Raw genomic sequence first — 20187 nt, forward strand, 5'->3', positions numbered from 1 at the left:
AGCCCAACAAATAATGATGCTGCCTGTTTGGCAACAGCTTCAGACCAAACATAAAGCCACAACGCAGACACAACAACACCCAAACAAGCTAGACAAGAACTACAGAAGGGCCACCAGAAAACTCAAAAAACGAGAGACAGTAAGAAATGTCATACCATTCTTTGTGGATATCACAAAATACAACAAAGTAACTTTACTTGCTTTGCTACATACAAGAAAACAACTTCTGCCGATAAAACTTAAGTTAAAAAGTTTCATATTTTGAAGAACTACACTTTTTTTCCTGAGAGTTAGATGAGAAGAACGACACCACTCTCATGTCTGTGAGGTAAGTATTAAGCTGGAGCCAGTAGCCGCTTAGCCTGCTTGGTTAGTTAGCTTAGCATAACAACTGGAACCAGAGGATGGGTTTATCTACCAGCATTTCAAAAACTCTCCAATTAAAATAATCTTTGTTAGTTTAAAAAAGCTAAAATTAACTTGTTTTACTTAAACCAACCCAACTGTTAAAACTCGTTTCCAATCTTTATGCTAAGCTAAGCTAATTTCAGTTATTTCTGGCTCCATATTCGACGCATAGTTAAGTATAACAAGTGAGGTATCAATCTTCTCAGCTGACTCTCTGCAAGAAAGCCAATAAGCTCATATCCCAAAATATCATACTATGTTTTTAACGTGATAAACACGTGATAAAGTGCATTCACTACTCTTGAATACTGCAAATAACTGTTTTTTTAAGCATGTACAGTAAAGAGTATAGACCACCTTATGGCATTTTCTGAAGCTTTTTGATGTAGGATCCATTCACTGAAACAAGACTTGTTAGTTATAGAGTTGCCACTTGGCAACCCACGGGAGAAGCATTTGATTGGACATGTGCCCGAGCTAAGTTTGAACCCAGCATTGGCAAAGATCTGCAACTGGACCGAGCCACAGGACGACACCGTACCGGGGGGGTTTAGGAGGTTCGCACAGCGATCATTTGTTTTTGTGTAAATGGATACAGCAGGTTGGCTGACACGAGTGAAACCGGAGGGGCTTTAAAATCACCTGTTAACATGATGTTGTGGTGGCACCGAGCACAATGTTCAACTTGTGTTTTGACTTAGCTGCTGCAATTTGCTTCCTGGTATGACAACACAGTGTGCACCAATCAAACATCGGCCTGTGTGTCTGGAGTACAAGCGCACACGTAAAATAGTTCCTCTAAACACCGTGCACTCAAATAGAGTTACAAAAACACTTCCCTCTTGAATATGTGTATCGATAGGTGACGACATAAAAAGGCTGTTTTGGGATCAGCCATATTCCAGCAGCGTGTGTCTGCCTCCAGTTTAAAAAGACGCTCGAGAACGAGTTACATAAGGCATTTGCTTAGCTCGCCAGTGCAGTTTACATAGCCTGTTGTTTGCATAGGATGCATATCTATTTGGCTGTTTAAACAGGCTGAAAACTCAAATACTTTACTTGTGCTTTACATACACACACAAACACAGAGGGCCGCACATCCTATTGTGAATCCCTGTTGAACTTTAAATCTTTTGTTCCCGCACAGACATCAGAAGATACTTTTACACTTTCTATGATGTTGATGTTGTCATTTCCTTCTCTACCGGTGGCCTAATTCTGTTCTGCGTGTGTGCACAACACTTTATGAAACTTATCTTCTGAAGCTCATAATTTCGAAGATGAAACAAACACTTCTGTCATTCGCTGACAGTGTTTAGTTTGGGCCACCTAGTGCGCAATTCAGAAATATGACAGCGTGAGCCTTTCCTTCTCTGGTGTCCTACTTTTGTGTATGTTTTGGGACAGTTTCGAGGACTTAAATGAGGAACCGTGTTAGAGGAAGTGGCCCGTCGCTGACCCCGAGCGTTCCGGGGGGACGCCAGGAAATCAAAAGAGAGAGACGGGGAGAAGCAGTCCCAAAAGATGACAAAATTGGAAAGCGCTGGGTTATTTTTAAGCCGTCAGGCTCCCGGTTGTCAGGATGTAAAAGCCCAACAATGGCAGAGGTCTCCCTTGTTTGAACGCACGCACACGGCAGGCGAGCAGTCATACGGTAATTCACTTTGCCATAATTTCACGAATGTGTGCGAGCTGTCATAAAGGGCGGCAGGTTTGGTTCAAAAGAATCGGATGACAAAAGCATTTAGCTGTCAGCTGCTTGTTTTGAAGGGGTTTTTTTTTGCACAATATATGCATGTCATTAGGAAGGTTCCATCTTTATTCTCACAGAAAGCTGTTAAGTAGGTGACAGGAGACGCAGACGGGCGGAGGGGTCTGGTGTCTCATGTGTTTACGGTGATTTATTTTTTTTTTTTTTGAGGGGACTTCCTTGAACCTGATCCCTTTAGACATACGGACATCATGTTTATAAGATTGAACAGATGGAGCAGGCCCAGCTCCCTAACCCCTCTTCTGGGATGTTTGCTGGAAGATGTCGTTGTCGAAGATTTGAACAGACCAAAGTGTCACATAAACACTTTACTCACGCAGGTTTGATCTGGCAATGCGACAAAAGTGACAGCAAAGGATGAAAAATTAGACTTTTTACATCCTCATCAGCGGTATGACAGGATATTTATTTATTCTATTTATGCAATTGGTCCATAAAAGAACACAAACGTAGAGTACTATATTATATTTCAATTCCACGTACACACTTTTAAAAATAGTTGCTGAAAAGACTTTGAACGATATATTACTAAAATGTGCAGTTAGAGGTTCAAACAGTTTTTCACCAGTTTTTAGTCCAGGATTTTGTGGGCGGTCCTTAAAGGGTGGCTCGATGACACGCTGAGGCCACCCTGAGCAGAGAGACAGAGATGAATTCATCTCGATCAGAGTGTTTCAAAGTTAGTCATGTCATTCTCTGAACTCATCTGACACGTTTCAGTCGCTTCAAAATTGCTGCTTGACTGCTCCCACGAGTGGGCGTGGCTTCAGCATTTTTACCTGATTTTGACACCTACGTTCATAAACTTGTCAATATTTTTAATCATTAAAATTTGGCTGGGTGGTTAATAACATTTTCTTCTTTGGTCTGACAAACTCAGAACACATATTAACTTTAATCCACAGCTGTAAATAGTTCCCAACAAAAGCAATATCTACTACGGCTTGAACAACATTTGCAAAATACTGCAGTGCCTGGTTGTTTTAGCCTTATAAACAAATAAAACTATGTATGTGTGACCCATATGTGACCTAACAGTCATTTCTCTTACACAAGAAATACACTGTTTTCCACCATAAAAGGTTAAAAATGTTATAATTTATGAAGACAAACTAGAATTTGAATCTAAACATGTGTACATAGAGGCTCCATGTCAGCCCCCCTGCAGCTTACAGAGTGAACTCTCCCCCTGGGAGGCCATGGGCGCACATGCCTTCTCACCCCCCAACCCTCACTTCAAACCCGATCTCGGACGAGAAGCCAGATCCAGTGTAAGAGTATCCCTGCGGTGGGAGGGGGAGCAGGTGGGTGTGTGGGCAAAGGCGACGGGAATTAAGACAGAAGGATATGATGGGCTTGACATGCGACTCCGGGGAGCCAGAGGAGGCCTGAAGTGGCTTCTTCTTACCCGCAAACTGCTCGAGATTTCTCTGTCGCCCTCAGCTATTTCCTGCTCACACACACACAGACACACACATTGTCTCCTATCTCTTGAGTATCGAGACGCACACCTTTGCGCACGCATACATTCATATGCGATCTCAGGTTTCTGAGGTGGTGCTTGGATGGCGGTGCAGGTGGCGGCAGCAGACTCGTGTGAGCAAACACGCCACACGGTTAAAACAGATGTTTCATGTTACAGCCTCTCAGAACAAAAGCTGACGGTGGCTGGATGTCATTAACTATTATTAAACTATTAATTAAATACAGATGAAAAGGTTTACACAATTACAGCCACATTTGATACTTTGCTGAGTGATACGGAGCTGAATTCTCCCTCCTTACGCCCCCATACATACACTGTATCTTTTGCCCAGCAACCCTGTAAAGCACGTGGCCTTATACATACATTACACTGGGAGGTTAGAGCGTGTGCGTAGTCTCGAAGCTGAACTTACATTGCAAGAATTTGACACGATCCTAAGCCTTCGCGGCCGCTCTGTGCCGAAATCACAGAGCACTATATTTACTTTTCCCACAGATTTATCTGTTGAATTCTTTGCGTGAAATTGCAAAACTGTATTCTCAATGCAATTTAAAAAAGTACTTTTGCAACAACAGTCCCACACTGTAAGGAGGCACCAAAATAACTAATAAATAGGAGTCCAAAATCTGAATTTCATGCTCACTAATCAAGGAATAAGTGAAGGAGTCATAATGAAGAGCCTCAGAAGATACTCGAGACAGTAAAAAGGACGCTCCTGTCCTGATTACATTCGGTTCATTTTAACAGAGAACTGATTAAATGAAGAAATTATGAAATTTACTGCAGCTCCCTCCATGTGGGGAGGCTGGTTGTGAAGAAACATCACAGGGGAAGGGTTGTTTCACCTTTAAACATCCTGGAAACATACATTCGTTGTGTTATAGTGAGGCGGAACATTTTCGGTACTTTCCATGGGAAGCGATAGGAATTTTGGAAATATTCCAAATCGGAACCTTTCCATGGGAATTATGGAAATTTTGGGGAATTAATTGGAAATTTGGGGTAATTTAGTAATAGGGGGTAAGTTGGCATCATGATAAGTCGATGAAATGATACTAATTTTATCAAAACTTACATCACTTTACGTTGTCCACAGGCTTCAATAGTTTTGTGCTCTGGCCTCAAAAGCCCTGCAGTAAGCATAAATCTGGTTGTTTTAGACAGTATGTATACAGAGGGCCAATTAAATTCCTGGGTTATTCCCATTAATTCCCATGGAAAGTATCCAACTTTGAAAAGCCCTAATAGTGACGCACAAGATATGGATTTTCTAACCCCAAATTCCACCGGGCAGGGATGCAATGTGATCCGCTGTGATCCGCTGTGCACTGCAGCCACCGAAGCCGTTCTAGTCGATGTTTGAAACCCAACGATTCATTATTGACAAATTAAGTATGTAGCATATTTACATACAGTATTTAGAAGCACTAAACCAAGGAAGATGACCAAGTTAACTAAGTCTGAAACGCAGACCAGTTATTGGGGATTTTGGCGTAAAACTGTAGTTCAACACAAACAAACGTCTCTCCTTTATTGTTTGCATTAATGTATGTCAATATTGGTTCAGTCAGTGAACGATATAGGTCAGTCGGACACAGATAACACTACTGAGGCGCTCAGCCTTGAACTTTTTTTCTTCCAGCTTCATTATCCGCAACATGATCCCTCTCCTCCTGATGAAACAACAGCGGCTATACGCCGAGGCGACCCCCTGCTTGGGTGTCACTCAGCCCTCCATACAGCTGGGTAACGTGCATGCAGTGGTTCTCCAGACAGTATATTATCACACTGTGTCAGCCGCGTCAGCAGTTCATTAGATCCACAGGCACCGTGCCAAGCTCTTATCAGCTTTCACACATTTATGATGCATGCACTTACCATACGGATGATGCATTCCTATGAATTCCTGCATTTCATTGAAGCCCTCAGGAGCCACTCATGCCTGCCCTCGTCTTGTGATAATTTAAAAGTCACATCTGTGTACGTCTGGTGCAATTGCACTGTATGCAATACACCAATTAGTTGCACCAAATTGTGTGAAAATGGGAGGAGGAATGTGATGTCAATGCATACCAGACTTGTCCCCCGTACCCCGGTGCCCATATGGCAGTGTCATAAGTCACGCTGACGGGTTAGTATTAAAAGGCAAGTAAATAAAGCTTCTGGAGAGTCTACCATTTCAGCTCATCAGCAGCCATTAATAAGACACAAATATCATTAGCTGCCTACAAATGCCACCAAGCGACTGCAGAGAGTCGGAGAGAGAGAGAGAGAGAGAGAGAGAGAGAGAGAGAAAATGTTTGTATGTTATTCTCAGTTTGCACAAGCTGTGCGTCTTTGCGTGCGAACTCGAACTCTTTCACTTGTTCAACAACCGAGTGACACGGGAAACTTTTTTTTTTTTTTTTTCAAATAGGCCTAAATGAAGCGGGCCAGCAGGAGGGAAAGAATCTGACATCTGTGTACGAAAATCAAACAAGTGATTTCAAAAAAAGAAAGCGTCGCTTATTTGCAAGGCTTTTTTTTTTGTTACATTTGAGCTACTGCTACGCTGACAGGTGAGCTTTCTAACTCCCCGTGGTGCCCTCGGGCATGGCAGAAGAACGTGTTACAGCAAAATCAATAAGCAAACACAAAAGCACACACACACACACAAAAGCATAATTAGGCCATGTGGGAGTCGAAACCTTTTTTAAACCACAAGAGCGTGATTCTTGATTTCTTAAGAGCCACGTACACGGAGACAGAGTCCTGTTTCCAGCCAAAACAAAGTCTTGCAAAACCACACACTTGCACGCTAAGGTACATGTGTCCAGGCTCCAGACATTCTCTCTCAACTAAACCTGATCCACCCTGAACTGGATTATCTTAGTCACAAGTGGCTGAGTGTAAGGTGTAATAGGTTATTAAAACAAAGCAGGTGGAGTTGGTTCAGCTTTGACTTTTCTGAGTGCATTAAAGGTACGCTACGAGTTCTCAGCGAGGTTTTTATGAGCGGGTCCCCGTTTTACTTGATAGAAACACTGAATGCAAACAGGGCCTTCGTTTGCTTACAAGAAGGCTCCACATTTATGTTTGCACTGCTGCAAAAGTAGACTTTAATACAGTTTACTTACTGTACTGAACACATAAAACAGATCTCCACATTTCCTCCCATCACCCGTTCACGTTATACGCCACTCATTACTCAATCTCCGACCCATCGGCTATCATGTGATCATGACCTAAGCTTATGGGGGCAACAGCTCCTGGGCGTCTGGTCGGTCGGTCGGTGTAGCCAACGGATATCTGTTCATAGAGATTACTCGGCTATTTAGTTAAATGAATACACTCAGAAGGCCTTGACTGACAAATCAGGAATAGGACTTGTAGATAAACAATGGCATTGATGTTTCTTTAGACCAAGGAAAGGGCCGGGAAGAACTAATGTTAGAAGAACGTTAAAGACAACTAAAATTCATCAACGTGGAGAACTGAATTGGTCATTTTGCTATATATAACAAAGAGAACAAAGACAAAGGCTGAAGGCCCAACCTGTCTGAAAAGGACGTGATGTTACCTGAACACAACACATCTATAGTAGAGTAGATTGGATCAAGTAAACGTATTTGTTCAGGACAAGGACATGTGAAAAGGTTATGTCAAGCTTTGTCGGAGCCTAATTGCGCTGCGTCCAATGTACAGACCCGTTGAACCCGGTTCTCCTGAAACAGGGCACCCTTTACTCATTTGAACCACCTTAATGGGCACCAGTAATCCTCTGCTTAGGCCACGGCTTAAAGGGCAACTAGAGCAAAACATGTGGAGGCCCACACTGAGTCTGGTCTAAAAACTTCCAGAAAAGGAGACGCTCCTTGCACCCGGGCGTCCCAGGAATGTTTGAATAACAGCAACGAACACGGGATGTGTGATATATGCGGCCGGGCCTGCAGAAAAGCAAGAGAGGAGGATGAAGAGAAGAAGAAGACGAAGAGGCTGGACACTCGTTTAATTACCATGCTTGGTTAAAAAGGTTAATAGATTGTATGACGGAGAGCAGAAAGCAGGACTGAGAAAGAGATCTCACGCTAGTCTATAAAAGTTAACATTTAACGATGAAAAGCAACCTCCAGTGCATGCATGTGTTTACCAGGAAGAATCAATTATTGTTGTCCAAATCATGCACGCAAGGAAGATGCAGCAATGTCAAGCCCATCATATCCTGTTGTCTTAAGTCTTTCTCATGTGTACGATGGCCTCGGGGAAAGGAAAGCTGAGGGTTAGGACTCTCCCACTAAACTTCTCAGAAACATCTCTTCTTAGGGTACCCCGTGTTCCCTGGTTCCAAATTGGTCACACAAATCAGTAACAAAAGAACAGAAACCAGATGTGAATGGAAGCAAATAACAACTGAAATCATGTGACTCTCATCAGTGGATGAACCTCTAATAGAGAAATTCGGATGACGCGTTAAATTCTGTGGTTTAAAGTCATAATTGTGTTTAGTCTCTTGTAAGATGCAATTATTCTAACTATCAATTGCATAAATGAATGTGTTGCACCTGACAGCCGCACTTTATTCTTTATCTTTCACATATGTAGCATCATATTGCAGGCGCGCCGTCGTAAAAAGAAGCCTGATCTTATTAGTGGCATGACAACCGTAAAAGAAAAATACCTGCGCCTTTAAAGTACATGAGCGAAGAGCAGTTAAAGCAACAAAATACTGCACATTTCTCTTGCTTGGTGTAAGATTTATTACCGCTAATGTTTACATCTTGTTGGAGGGGCCGTCAAACTTCACAGCTCAGACCTCTGCGTGGCCTTGAAACAGATCTAAAATTACATTTATGTGAAGGAAAGGAACAGCGAGGACAGCCTGTTCAAACTTTTCCCTGCTGCCTTTAAACCTACAAAGTTTGTCAAACCTGCAAAGGCCACGCGTGTTTAAGTTTCATTTTTTTTAAAGTGGCACTAAGAGACAAATGTAATGGTTTTGGACACTTGTGTCACCGCGTGAGCATGGGAATGTCTCAGTCGGACGATTTGTAGCTGCCTGCAGACAGCAGGTTTGGCTCTCCGCCAGCTTCCTGTGTATGTCTTTTACCTTCCTGCCTGACAGGATTCTGATGTTTTTTTAACTCGCTGCTCCTAAATATGGACGGCAGCGTGGAAGCTAAGAATAATCGACACGCTTACAGGCAATGGCAAAGTAAACTCGTGAAGCTGGATCCAACTTAAAGAGGCCTATCGGATCTAAACAAAAGAAAGGAGCTGGGTTTGCACGAGTTATGCGACAACAGAGGACTCGCGGTGACAGCAGCGAGAAAAAATGTCAACGTGCTGCATTTCTTACTGGAAATATGGTTACAAAACAGCCTTTACAACTAAACAAATCATGTGCAGACAGAAGACCTAAACCTTTGACACACTTGCTGCTGGAGAAGCCAAGAAGAAACGAAAGTCATCCTGTCATTATCGGGTTCTTTGATGTGTAATACAAACTGGGGCCCCATTTTGGAACAGATCAAGAAAAGGCCAAGTGGCTCTTGAGGACCCACCTGTTCATCCGGACATGTTACTGTTAGCAGCGCTATGACGGATTAGCAGTAAATTCGCCATGGCATGATAACTGGATCTCAAGTTTACATCCACTGGGAGATTGGCAAGGCTGATTTCTGAACCCTGGGACATGCTTTTACATTTTTTTTTTTTTTTAAGCAATGTTTGGACAGCAGAAAAAAGCTGACATTACAGACATATTAGCACGTTTAGATTTAATAGAGCCAGCTTGTTGGCAAACAGCTGCTTAACAATTGACTCATTTGAAGTCCGGCCTGAAGAAAGTTAATCAAATATTCACTCCTTTTAGCTCCTTTTTTGGTCTCCACCACCTCCAGAGGGAAATATCTGTCTCTTTAGCTGCTAAATGGAAAACTATCTTAACAAGGTAGACACTAACTTTTATGTTCATGTGTTGGTACCGGACAAATATCGTACATTCGGACATTAGTGCTGAAAAATCTGGAAACAATGCTGTGGCCAAACAACCAAAACAACCAACTAAAATATGCTAAAATGGTCCATACAGTTGAGGCGAACTGCAAAGTTGGGAGATATTTGTATGCACAGACAGTAATTTGACCTACAGTGTATAAAAATATCGATTATAGCAGCTTTAAATGAAGTTATTTGGAATCTTGTCCTGCATCCTAATGTTGTTTGTCTACAGTTTTCTTCAGTGATTACATTCTCCCTGTTATGTTTGGTCTTGACTTGCATGTATTGGTTTTGTTATGAGCGCGGGTCAGTGCATGAACGTTGGTTGGAGACAGACTTGAGAGAGGACAGCATACCAAAGAAATCCACACCGCTCTTTGCCCCTCTTGCCCAGGCCACCACATCACGTGCCCTTTACCAAGGGAAAGTCCCTGAAATCAGAGGGGACTGCTCTTCACATCCTAAATCTAACTTTAATTCCCACTATATGTGTATGTATCTACTTTTGAATGGAGTCTTTACACCTTATAACCCTCGGCCAGAAAATAAATGAAACACTAAAAAGAGATTTAATTCAACTTTTGTAGGTTAAATCTCTTTAATCTCACAAAAAAAGGGAGGATTTTGCCTGCAGCAATGAGAAAGCAAATGCTTCGTTAAATACATGTGATTAGCCAGGAAATAACATGCAAAGCGACAAAGCCACGGTGACAATTCTAGGCCTCTATGAAGGACATGGCATTGGCTTGTTCCTGTGTAAAGGTGACAAGTATTATCACAGCGGGATGCCACTTGTATAAAAGAGACCAGGCTGTGACCCCCTATCACCCTTTTTATTCTCTGGAGCTTGAAATGGTGGTTTTCTTTTTCAGTCGCTAGTTGTGGTGAATCCATTAAATGTGTGGTCTACAGAAAAAAAAAGTAGATAATGGCCATGAAAGCTTTCATGATTTCATGTTTTTTTTAATGATATAAGCGGATTCTAACAACTGAGATGGTAAAAAAGCAGAAAATGTTCAGCATTCTTCCTTGAAAACGGACTCCAATCATCATCCAAATGATTGCGGGTCATTGACAAACCATTTGAGCAGTCGGGGTGTGTTTCTACCTGACTACATTAAACCAAACAAAGGGGAATTGAGAACTTAAAAAGGAACCTAGTCCTATTTTTAACATCGACATATGCATTTGCATAAACACGTCACTGTGGGTTTTTGTGCTTTTGAAAATGTGACGTCGCCAGGTTGTGTCACCCAGCTGAGCACCCATGTGTTGCCCGCTCCGGATGGTTGGCGGTGGAGGAGGTCGGTGGATCAACACCTTACAGCGTGGTGGCGGAGCGGGACAACAATAGCCCCCCTCCGGACTGGACGAGGGCAGACAGTTCCGCTACTGTAGGCGACATGCACAGCAGGAAATACTGTACAGCTGAGCACAGTGACCTACATCTTTCTCACTGAGGCGCTTTCTGTCTGAGTGAATCAGCATACTGGCTTGCCTGTGTCGTCTGCCTATGAATGAAATATCTATATGCACATTAGAGATTCAAGGATATGAGACGGGGGTTTGTTCCAGCATAACCTTTAAGGAGACTTTTCCCATAATCATAAGCAGAAATTTAGAATGAGGTCGTCTGACAGAGATAATAATAAGAACACAAGCTCCTTAAAGCAACTCAACATCAAGTCATTGTTTGTCTCAGCTCTTGTTAGTGACTTTAAATCCAATCTCCGCTGTCCGCCTGTGGGCACAGTGGGCTAAACCATTAAATAAAGCCCCATTATCTCCCTGGTGAGCCCCAGTTGAGCGTCAGACTGGTCTCTGTAATAATAATAAAAAAAAACAACACTCTGAACCTGTCACGTCAATGTCAGTACTGGGTCAGCAGCCTGCCACAACAGGGAGCATGATGGAAAATGCAAATGGAAAACTTTGCCAGTGGCTTTATAAATACACCAGGGGCAGAAAGGGGTGGGGGGGGGTCTGTTCTGATTGGTGACCGGCCTCATTAGGTTGGATCACAACCCTTAAAGCCCCTGATTGAGATAAGCAGCAGCTGTCCACTTTTGGAGGAAGCCGACTGAGCGGCGTTGTTGCGGCGGCGATACAGCACCGGCCTTTTGTTTGAGGTTATTAGTGACCTATAACTGGACCCATGCTCTCCTTTGACAGATGGATTTTACATCGAGGCAACTGATTTGTAGCTGTAAACACAACACTGACATATTATCAACTTTATAAGTTGATAATGGGGGATCCATCCAGCAGATACAGAGCTACATTACCATTCATTTGGAGTCCTGTTTCTGGACACCTAATGACAGTACGTTCGATATTCATTCTGCTTTTAGCTGTTTTGGTCTCTACCATGTCCTCTCGGGATATATCCAGCTTTTTAGCTGTTAAACACTCTACACTATGTTCACCTAACTTTGCCTGTCTGCTGTCTGGTGCTGGGCTGGTAGCGTACAATGGGTTTATTTAGCTAGAACAAAGTACTACTCAAGAGATGCAGTCCGTAAAACCAAAATAAGCTGAAAGGAGCTAAAACAGTGAAGCGTTTAAGCATTCTTCAGCTTTAAAAGTAAGGATAAATGTGTGTTCTGAGTTTGTCAGACCAAATAAGTAAGTGTTATTAACCAGCCATCCAAATTTTAATGATTAAAAATATCAAGTTTATGACTTGAACTGTGTCAGATGAGTTCAGAAAATGACATGACTAACTTTGAAACACTCTGAGCAAGATTAATTCATCTCTATCTCTCTGCTCGGGGGTGCAGGGGTATGCTCAGGGTGGCCTCAGCGTGTCATCAAGCCACCCTTTAAGGACCGCCCACAAAATCCTGGACTGAAAACTGGTGAAAAAATGTTTTAACCTCTAACTGCACACACTCCACAAGTCTTTTCACATGTTTTCAGCAACTATTTTCCAACATGTTTAATGTATTTTGAAAGAAATTGCCTTTACACAGACTTAAACTGATAAAATGCACGACTCAGTTTGGTTTAAAAGCATTTAGCTCACTTCACAGAGCTGTAGAACTGTCCTCGGGGTTGGCCGTAGAGTTTTAAAGTTTGACTTCTAAAGCGCAAGGTCATTTTTTTGGCTGATGAAGAACCCTTCAGAACAGTCTGTTCTAGTCAGGGAAAGGAAATGACTTTCCCTGCTGAGCTGCACACCACAGAACCAGGACATTACGACTCGCTCCACGTTCACTCTGTCACTATTAGCACCAGGAGCGAACCCAAAACTCGCTCTGGGGTTCCAACAGCACACTCGGTAAGAAAGCCTGGCTTCCCTCAAGCGTGTGTGTGTGTGTACGTGTTTGATAAAACAGTACCCAGCCAGCAGCGACGGAAGTATCACGAAATGCAAATTCCTATGCTCACTGCAGTACTTAAGCAAGCAATGGCAAGATAGGTAAATGTTGAACATCCTTTCCAAACAAATCCTCTTTATTAATGCAGTTACTCATCTCTGAGATAGACATCATCACTTCTGATTCAGCTACACAAATATTCAGCAACGTTCGTGCTGGATTTTCTCAAATGTTGCATGACATCTTAAAGTTAAAGAGTTATAGCCCATGTGCAGTGCGTGACAAGTCACGTACGAGAAGATCTACTCATGTAATTGAACCTACAGCAGCCAGTTTCCGCATGTGTAAGTTATGTAAAGCTCATGTTAAATGTGGGGCCTGTATCTGAGACAACTATCATCCAGGAGGCACCTTAATCGAGAACTGGATGTTCCTTGCAGCCGGAGGGAAGGGCTTTGTTTGTTGAAACGCCAAACAAGCTAAATACACACCACAATTAAAACAGTGGAAGACCACGTTCACGCTGCCACTCATGCCTCATCTTTTTTGGATGATTGTCTGAGATGTCTTCCTCGAGGTGTATCTAGAGATGATTTATGATCGCGTGCGGCAATTGCATGTCGATTTTAAACCAGCAATTCTACAGAACCCACAATGAGGAACAAAGACCTGAAAGATGACACATTACTTTAGCTGAGTGTGAAATGAGTGTAACACCAGCACGAAAACAACTCAACACGGTGACACTCAAATCATGTGCGACCGTTTATCTGCACCACTGACATCGGTTACTACTCCAGAGCCTGATTCGTCTTTATCTTTCTAGCGAGATGAAGATGAAATCGGCGATTTTCTATTTTTACATCACCTCTTTCGAGATAACGATGACAGCTAGTTGCAGAAATTATCGTTGTATTAAAGAAGAATCTTTAGTTGGGGTTGAAATTGCACATTTTCTATCCAGATTTCTAGAGATCGTAGAGAACTCTGACACAGCTAATCATTTCATGTTATCGAGTGACAACTGCTCATACACGACAAATTATACAACGCTTATGCAATCATCCTCCATCACCGTCCCCTGCTACTACATTTCTGACACCACATTCCGCCTTCCTTTAAACTCTGCCGCCGTCTTTTGAAGATCCTAAACCACAAGGGGCCTGCCTGGCCCACCAAATGTTAAACCCAACCCCCCGCCCAGGTCTCACCCCCAGGACCACTTACAGGATGCTAAATGGCAGCTTTGAACCCTCAAACAGCAGCCTCGCTTCTATAACCTCATGCACGGGGGGCAAGAAATCCTTCATCTTGCTGCTACTGGATGTGGGTGGCAGTTACAGACATGTAGAACTACATGTATGTGTGCAAACACACCTGCAGACGTTTGCAAAGACGAGTACTATCATTTCTGAATGTGCAAATATCCTCGAGTATGTGTCACTAATCATACATGTAGTGAGTCACATCCTTAAAGGTCCAGTGAGTAACATTTAGGATGTTCTAGGAACTTTTGCAAGTGTCAGGGCCACCATAGTTTGCGAGGGGATGTATTCAGTTGGTTGCAACCTGCAGCCTCGCTGCTAGATGTCGCTAAATCCTACACACAGGACCTTTAAAATACATGCTGCGACACAAGCGGAGCAAACTCACACATACCTAAAGTTAGCTTTGCAATCATGAGTAACTGGTCATACCAGACCAACTAAGGCTGTAGCAAGCAAAACCTCTGAGTGCACTGAAGTGAGAAACTCCCTATGAACTGAACTTTTTCATCTGTAAGAGGAGAGAGTGTGATTTCTGCTTTTAAAAGTTACACAGCCTTGCTTTAAATCTTTCAAACTGACCCATTTAAAAGGAGATTTGTGGAAAAATATAAGCCCGCCGAGCCTTAGAACCCAAGATTAAGGACATCGCGGCAACACGATTCAAGATTCATAGAGACAGCTGTTAATCTAGAGAGGAAACTGTGCATATACAGGAGCTACGTGAACACACACACACACTGACACAGACTTGTGTTTTCCTCTCCTGACGCCAAGACCAGCGAAAAGGCAGCTGACCTTTCCAGGGAGCCGGCTGGGAAATGGGTAACGCTGCGGTCATGTTTACTGACACTGTATTAAGTCACCACTATCTCCACTGCACTTCATTGTTTGCAGGGAGAGACACGGAGAGAGAGAGGCTGACATCGCCCCTTGGCCCATTTTAACACTGTCGAGCTGCTGTTGTGGAAAAGAGAAAGTGTGCTTTAGCCTTATTAATCAATACACTGTACATGCCTGATTTATTTTCAGGAGCTGCTTAACACTTGTAAAACCGACAGTCATGAATGCTTCACAGCTGTCTTGGACGATTACTTTGTCCGGGCAGGCTTAACAGACAGACAGACAGACAGACAGGGGGGTGAATGTGTTAGACGAACACGAATATAGAGACGACGACTCCTGAGTCTAAAAGGCTTTGTGTGTCTTCTGTGTGCTGTGTCAATGTTGGCAGTACAACACAGAACTCATTTAGTATTTGTGCAAACAGCCCAAAGTGCAGGAGACACTTGAAACGCTTGAAATTATCATTTTTAAATTTACCTTCATGAGATTTTTACCACGAAGCCGTGCAAATATATATATATATATATATGTGTGTGTATAAAAAGAGGATGTTAACATTTGCATCTCTTTGTTTGGAGGATATCTGCTGCAGGTAAATATCTCACGGGCACACTTATAAAACTAGGATGTGTTTTGAGCCTGAAGACACAACACTGGTCTATGAAATCGAGCCTGAACTTGAATATTTCAGATGCATTTTGGTGGCCTTCTTCAGTGGGCGGAGCTTGAAGGCGAGATGATAATAATAATAAAACAATGTTTCATTTTCAGGGACGGTCATATCTGTAAGACAGCTGAGCAAACCTCACGCTCTGATCGGCGGCTTCGTGTTGATAATATCAAAATCACTCCAGTTTAATCTGTACAAAGTGTAAAAACAACCGATTCCTCATACAGGTTTCGCCCCGGATCATTTTTCGGCCTGCACCTGTTAACTTCCTGGACTCTTCTGTGGTTGCCTGGCAACTGTTCACAGCCAAGAAATGAGTCTCTTGGCAAAAAATCAAACATATTTCCTCAAAAATGTCAAAAACTATTTCTTTAAAATCCTGTAGCTCTGTTTTTTAACGGTGCATGACCAGATGAGACAAATCTCTGCAGGGATGGGATCGGTCCAGGACAAGTTACACGTCCAACAGACACCTCCAGTCCTGTTTGACCTTAGCCTGCGGTCACTAACGCCACTGTGTCTCTGAGTGGAAGTGGTTTTCAGAATAAAAGCAGAACCTCAAAGAGGAGGAAGTAACCCACAAACATACTGAACATATACAAGCATGATTATTATGCACGTTTAACACATGCACACAGCCTTTTATCTCTTCCATTCATACTTATACATTAGAAAAACAAAACCAAGCACAACTTCTACCCATGTAGCAATATTAATGTGTCATGGCTGCATTTTTCTTTGCATGTGTGGGCCTGTTTATTTAACTGGAGTGGATATAGGCAGAGGCAAACAAACAGTGAGGGAAGGTGGAGGGGGGACTAATGTAAACAGAGGGGGCTTCCTTCATCATCATCAGGATTATGATGTGCATGATCATAAAAGATCCTGCGTGCAAAAAAAAATGTCTTAATGACACATGAATAAAGAGCACCAGTGTAATTATACTGCATTCCTGTCATGTCATGCATTCCTTGGCGAGAGGAGAAAAGGTGAGTGTCGACATAAAAAAAAAAAAAAATGCATCAGTTGCAACAGAAAAGCCCTGCGCAGGGCATTCCTCCTCGGCTTCCCCCGAGAAAGCCACAGGGAGCAGGAAGATGGGGAGGAGTGAGGAGACTGTACACGCGTAAATACATTGGAGACACTTGTATCCGACATGGATTACATCTTACCTGTGGTGGCTACATTTGCAGCATCAGATGTCTGGCTGGGTAGATCATTCGAGTAAGTGCACTCCAAGCCCAGTACCGCATAGATGACGAGTCCACGTAGCAATACATTCAATACCTTGTGGATGTAACTCATGGTGGACACAAAAAAAAAAATTTAAAAAAAAATAAAAATCTAAAAAAAAAAAAAAAAATTGAATGCGTATCCGTGTGGGGATAATGATACAGAGGAGAGGATGGAGGTGGTAGAGAGGATGGAGGAGGGAAGGCTGTGGTGGTGGTGGTGGGGGAATCCCGAAAGATATAATGTCACACAGCAACAAAAAAAATCCAGAAAATAAATATATAATCAGGTCTTTTTTTTTTTTTTTTAAAGCAGAAGTGTCACCTGGACAAAATGCAGCAACTTAAAAAAAAAAAAAATCCCGCAGCTACAAGAGGAGGGCAGTGATCAAGAACCTCACGGTAAGATAATAGTTCATGGTGGGTCCAACTAGTTTGAAAGAAGACCCCCCACCTTCTACTTTAATAATAATAATAATAATAATGATAATAATAATAAACTAATATGTTTTAAAGGCTGTGTGATCACTGCAAGCTACAAGCCCCATATCGGATTTTATTCTTAAATATTATTATTATTAAAAAAAGAAAACACACATGCTCTGTGGAGGAATTCCCTGCAGAAACACACACACACAGACAACAACAACAACAACAACAAAAATATGTTTCTACCGTGGATATCCGCCCCAAAAAAAAAAAAAAAAAAAAATCAAAAAATCAAAAAAATGAAAAATAATAATAGTTGTGTTAAATCCTCACGTAGGCCTGTGAGTTGGAAGAAAACAGTCCCTGTACTTCCACGTACAGTATACAAACACCGGGGACAGCTTCAGCATATTGAACGTCTCATAGGTCCGCCTCTTCATACGAAAGTAGCAAATCCCATTGCATCAACAACACACACACACATTTAAAACACACACACACACACGCTTCTTCTTCTTCTTCCTCCGTTTGCCTCTAATCCTTTCTCCCGACCTCCGTCGACATCCGCCTACTTTCCAAATGAAGTTTTAGTTTTTTTGTCAGCTTCTCGAGGCTCGCTCCGTGTGATACCGTATCCCTGCTGTCACTTCAGCTGCCTGCCGGCTGATGCAGGCGGGGAGGGAGGAGGAGGAGGAGGAGGAGGGAGAGCCAAGCGGGGCGGAAGTCAGTATGCAAAATAAAGAGGTGGAGGAGGTGCAGGAGGTGCAGGACTTTAATGTGGCTCCACCGCGTGTAGGGATTTGTTTTTGTTTTTGGAGGAACAAAAAAAAAAAATCACCGTGCACCGTCTCCATGCAACCCCCCCCGAGCATGCATGCAGCCGTGACCGGCTTTTGGAAGTATAACCCACAAACATCACCGGTGCAATTATCTTAATAACTTTTATTTTTCACCCCCCTGCTCCTCCAAAAAGATTTGTGACGGAGGAGGTGTAGAAAGACTTCATTGTCTCCTCCACACACAGGACAGTGCAAGTTTCTTCCTCTGCAAGAGAGGAGAGCTCTCATTGGCTGGAGTGTCCCAACATGGCAAAATCTGATTGGCTGGTTCACATTTTTTTCTGTGTGTGTGTGTGTGTGTGTGTGTGTGTGTGTGTGTTCATAGCGGGAAATAAAGTGACATTAAAGGAAAATACCGGAGCAAAATTCTTAATTGACTTTATTTTATGGGCCACATGCATCTAAAGATTAACCCATCCTCAAGGGGAATTTATTTTTATTTATTTTTTTTACATGCATTTTATTCAAAATACAGGCAAACACACACAAAACGCTCATAGACATGCAAATATTGAGAGATAGATATTTTATTGATCCAGAGGAAAATTCAAGTATCCAGTGCCCTACCCCACCACATACTATCATTATAACCATTCTTTTTAATAAACATAATTATAAAATGAATCACACTGTTCTATTACTAATAATAACACAACACAACTACTGTAAGGTTATGATTACCTGCAGATAACTGTGCAGTGCTGCCATCCATTTTTTGGATCCTTGGTGAGTTTTCTTTGTTTTCTTGTTTTCTTACTATTGTTTTCTTGCTGTCACTTACCTTTGGGAGCTGCGGTAACAAAAACAATTTCCCTACAGGGATTAATAAAGTTCGTCTGATCCTGAGCAGTTAATTAAAAAGGTTTGACAGCATCTCATCTGCATCTATTCTGAAGGTTAACATCCATCCGTGATCCGTGATTTCTTTTGTTGTGATTTATTGCACTTGTTGCTTTGTGTGCATATACTTTGTGTGTGTATTGTAGCACTTTGAGATTTGATTCAAATGTAAAGTGGATTATAAATTCAATTTATTATTATTATTATTATCCATCCGTTTTTTCTGTAGTCGCTTCTTCTCATCAGGGTCGCGGTGGAGGATGGAGCCTATCATCACACGGCTAACACATGAGACAAACATTCACACCTACGGCCAATTTATAGTCACCAATTAATCTGTTAAGTGCATGTCACAGAAAGGCCCCATCCAAAAGAAGGATGACATGAGAGACCTTTTTCAAAGCAAACACAGGTGTTACCAGTGATACTAATTAAGGTCCAGTTTCATTCAGGTTTTCAACAGAGTCAGGGTGCTGCTGTGCTGCATGTTGTCTCTGCCGCACTAAATGGAACTGAACCTTCGAAGAAACACCTGTGTTGACCCTGTTTCATGTTAAAAAGCTCTATTGACTTGTATGTAAAGAATCTAATTTAGATTATTTCTATCAGTTTAAATGTAAAAAAAACAAAACAAACTTGTTCACGATGATAACTTTGACCTTTCCTCAAAGCCAGGGTTTCCCTGTGGTGGGACTGTCTGAGCTATCCCATGCAAATCAGGCTTCATTTCACTATTATTTGCTTCTTGTGTTAAAATAATATTTGACGTTTTCGTGTTAAATATAAATACACTTCTATGTCAAATAGAAATGTTAAAGAAGTCCTCGGGATAGTTGGATTTGTGTGTGTGTAACATTTATTTAATTTAGTTCGAGCTGTTGGAATAAAAACACAGCAGCAGCAGCAGTAGCAGTAGTAGTAGTATGTTTTTCATCAAAGTTGATTAAAACAGCTTATCTGTTTCAGGAGATGGACCGGGAAAAGACAGGCCACATTACTTACAGTAAAGAGTAGACCTTATTACATCATATTTATTACACGGTTACTTACTGTTTCCCTAATGTATTTGTTTGATCTTGTCCAGATACTTTAAAAAAACACA

The 20187-nt window shown here is 42.1% G+C and overlaps 1 protein-coding gene across 2 annotated transcripts in view; it reads right to left on the bottom strand.

Moving 5' to 3' along the window:
• The window catches only part of stim2b (stromal interaction molecule 2b), a 41722-nt gene extending 23619 nt beyond the window's left edge, over positions 1-18103 (bottom strand). For both annotated transcript variants that reach the window (XM_027288003.1, XM_019278522.2), the window contains exon 1: positions 16918-18103. In XM_027288003.1, the coding sequence (XP_027143804.1) occupies positions 16918-17050 (133 nt within the window). In that variant the 5' untranslated portion in view covers positions 17051-18103. The remainder of the gene's footprint in view (positions 1-16917) is intronic.
• Between the last annotated feature and the right edge of the window lie 2084 nt (positions 18104-20187).

Source organism: Larimichthys crocea, chromosome XIV (assembly GCF_000972845.2).
Source record: "Larimichthys crocea isolate SSNF chromosome XIV, L_crocea_2.0, whole genome shotgun sequence".
In the NCBI taxonomy this organism is placed as follows: Eukaryota; Metazoa; Chordata; class Actinopteri; family Sciaenidae; genus Larimichthys; species Larimichthys crocea.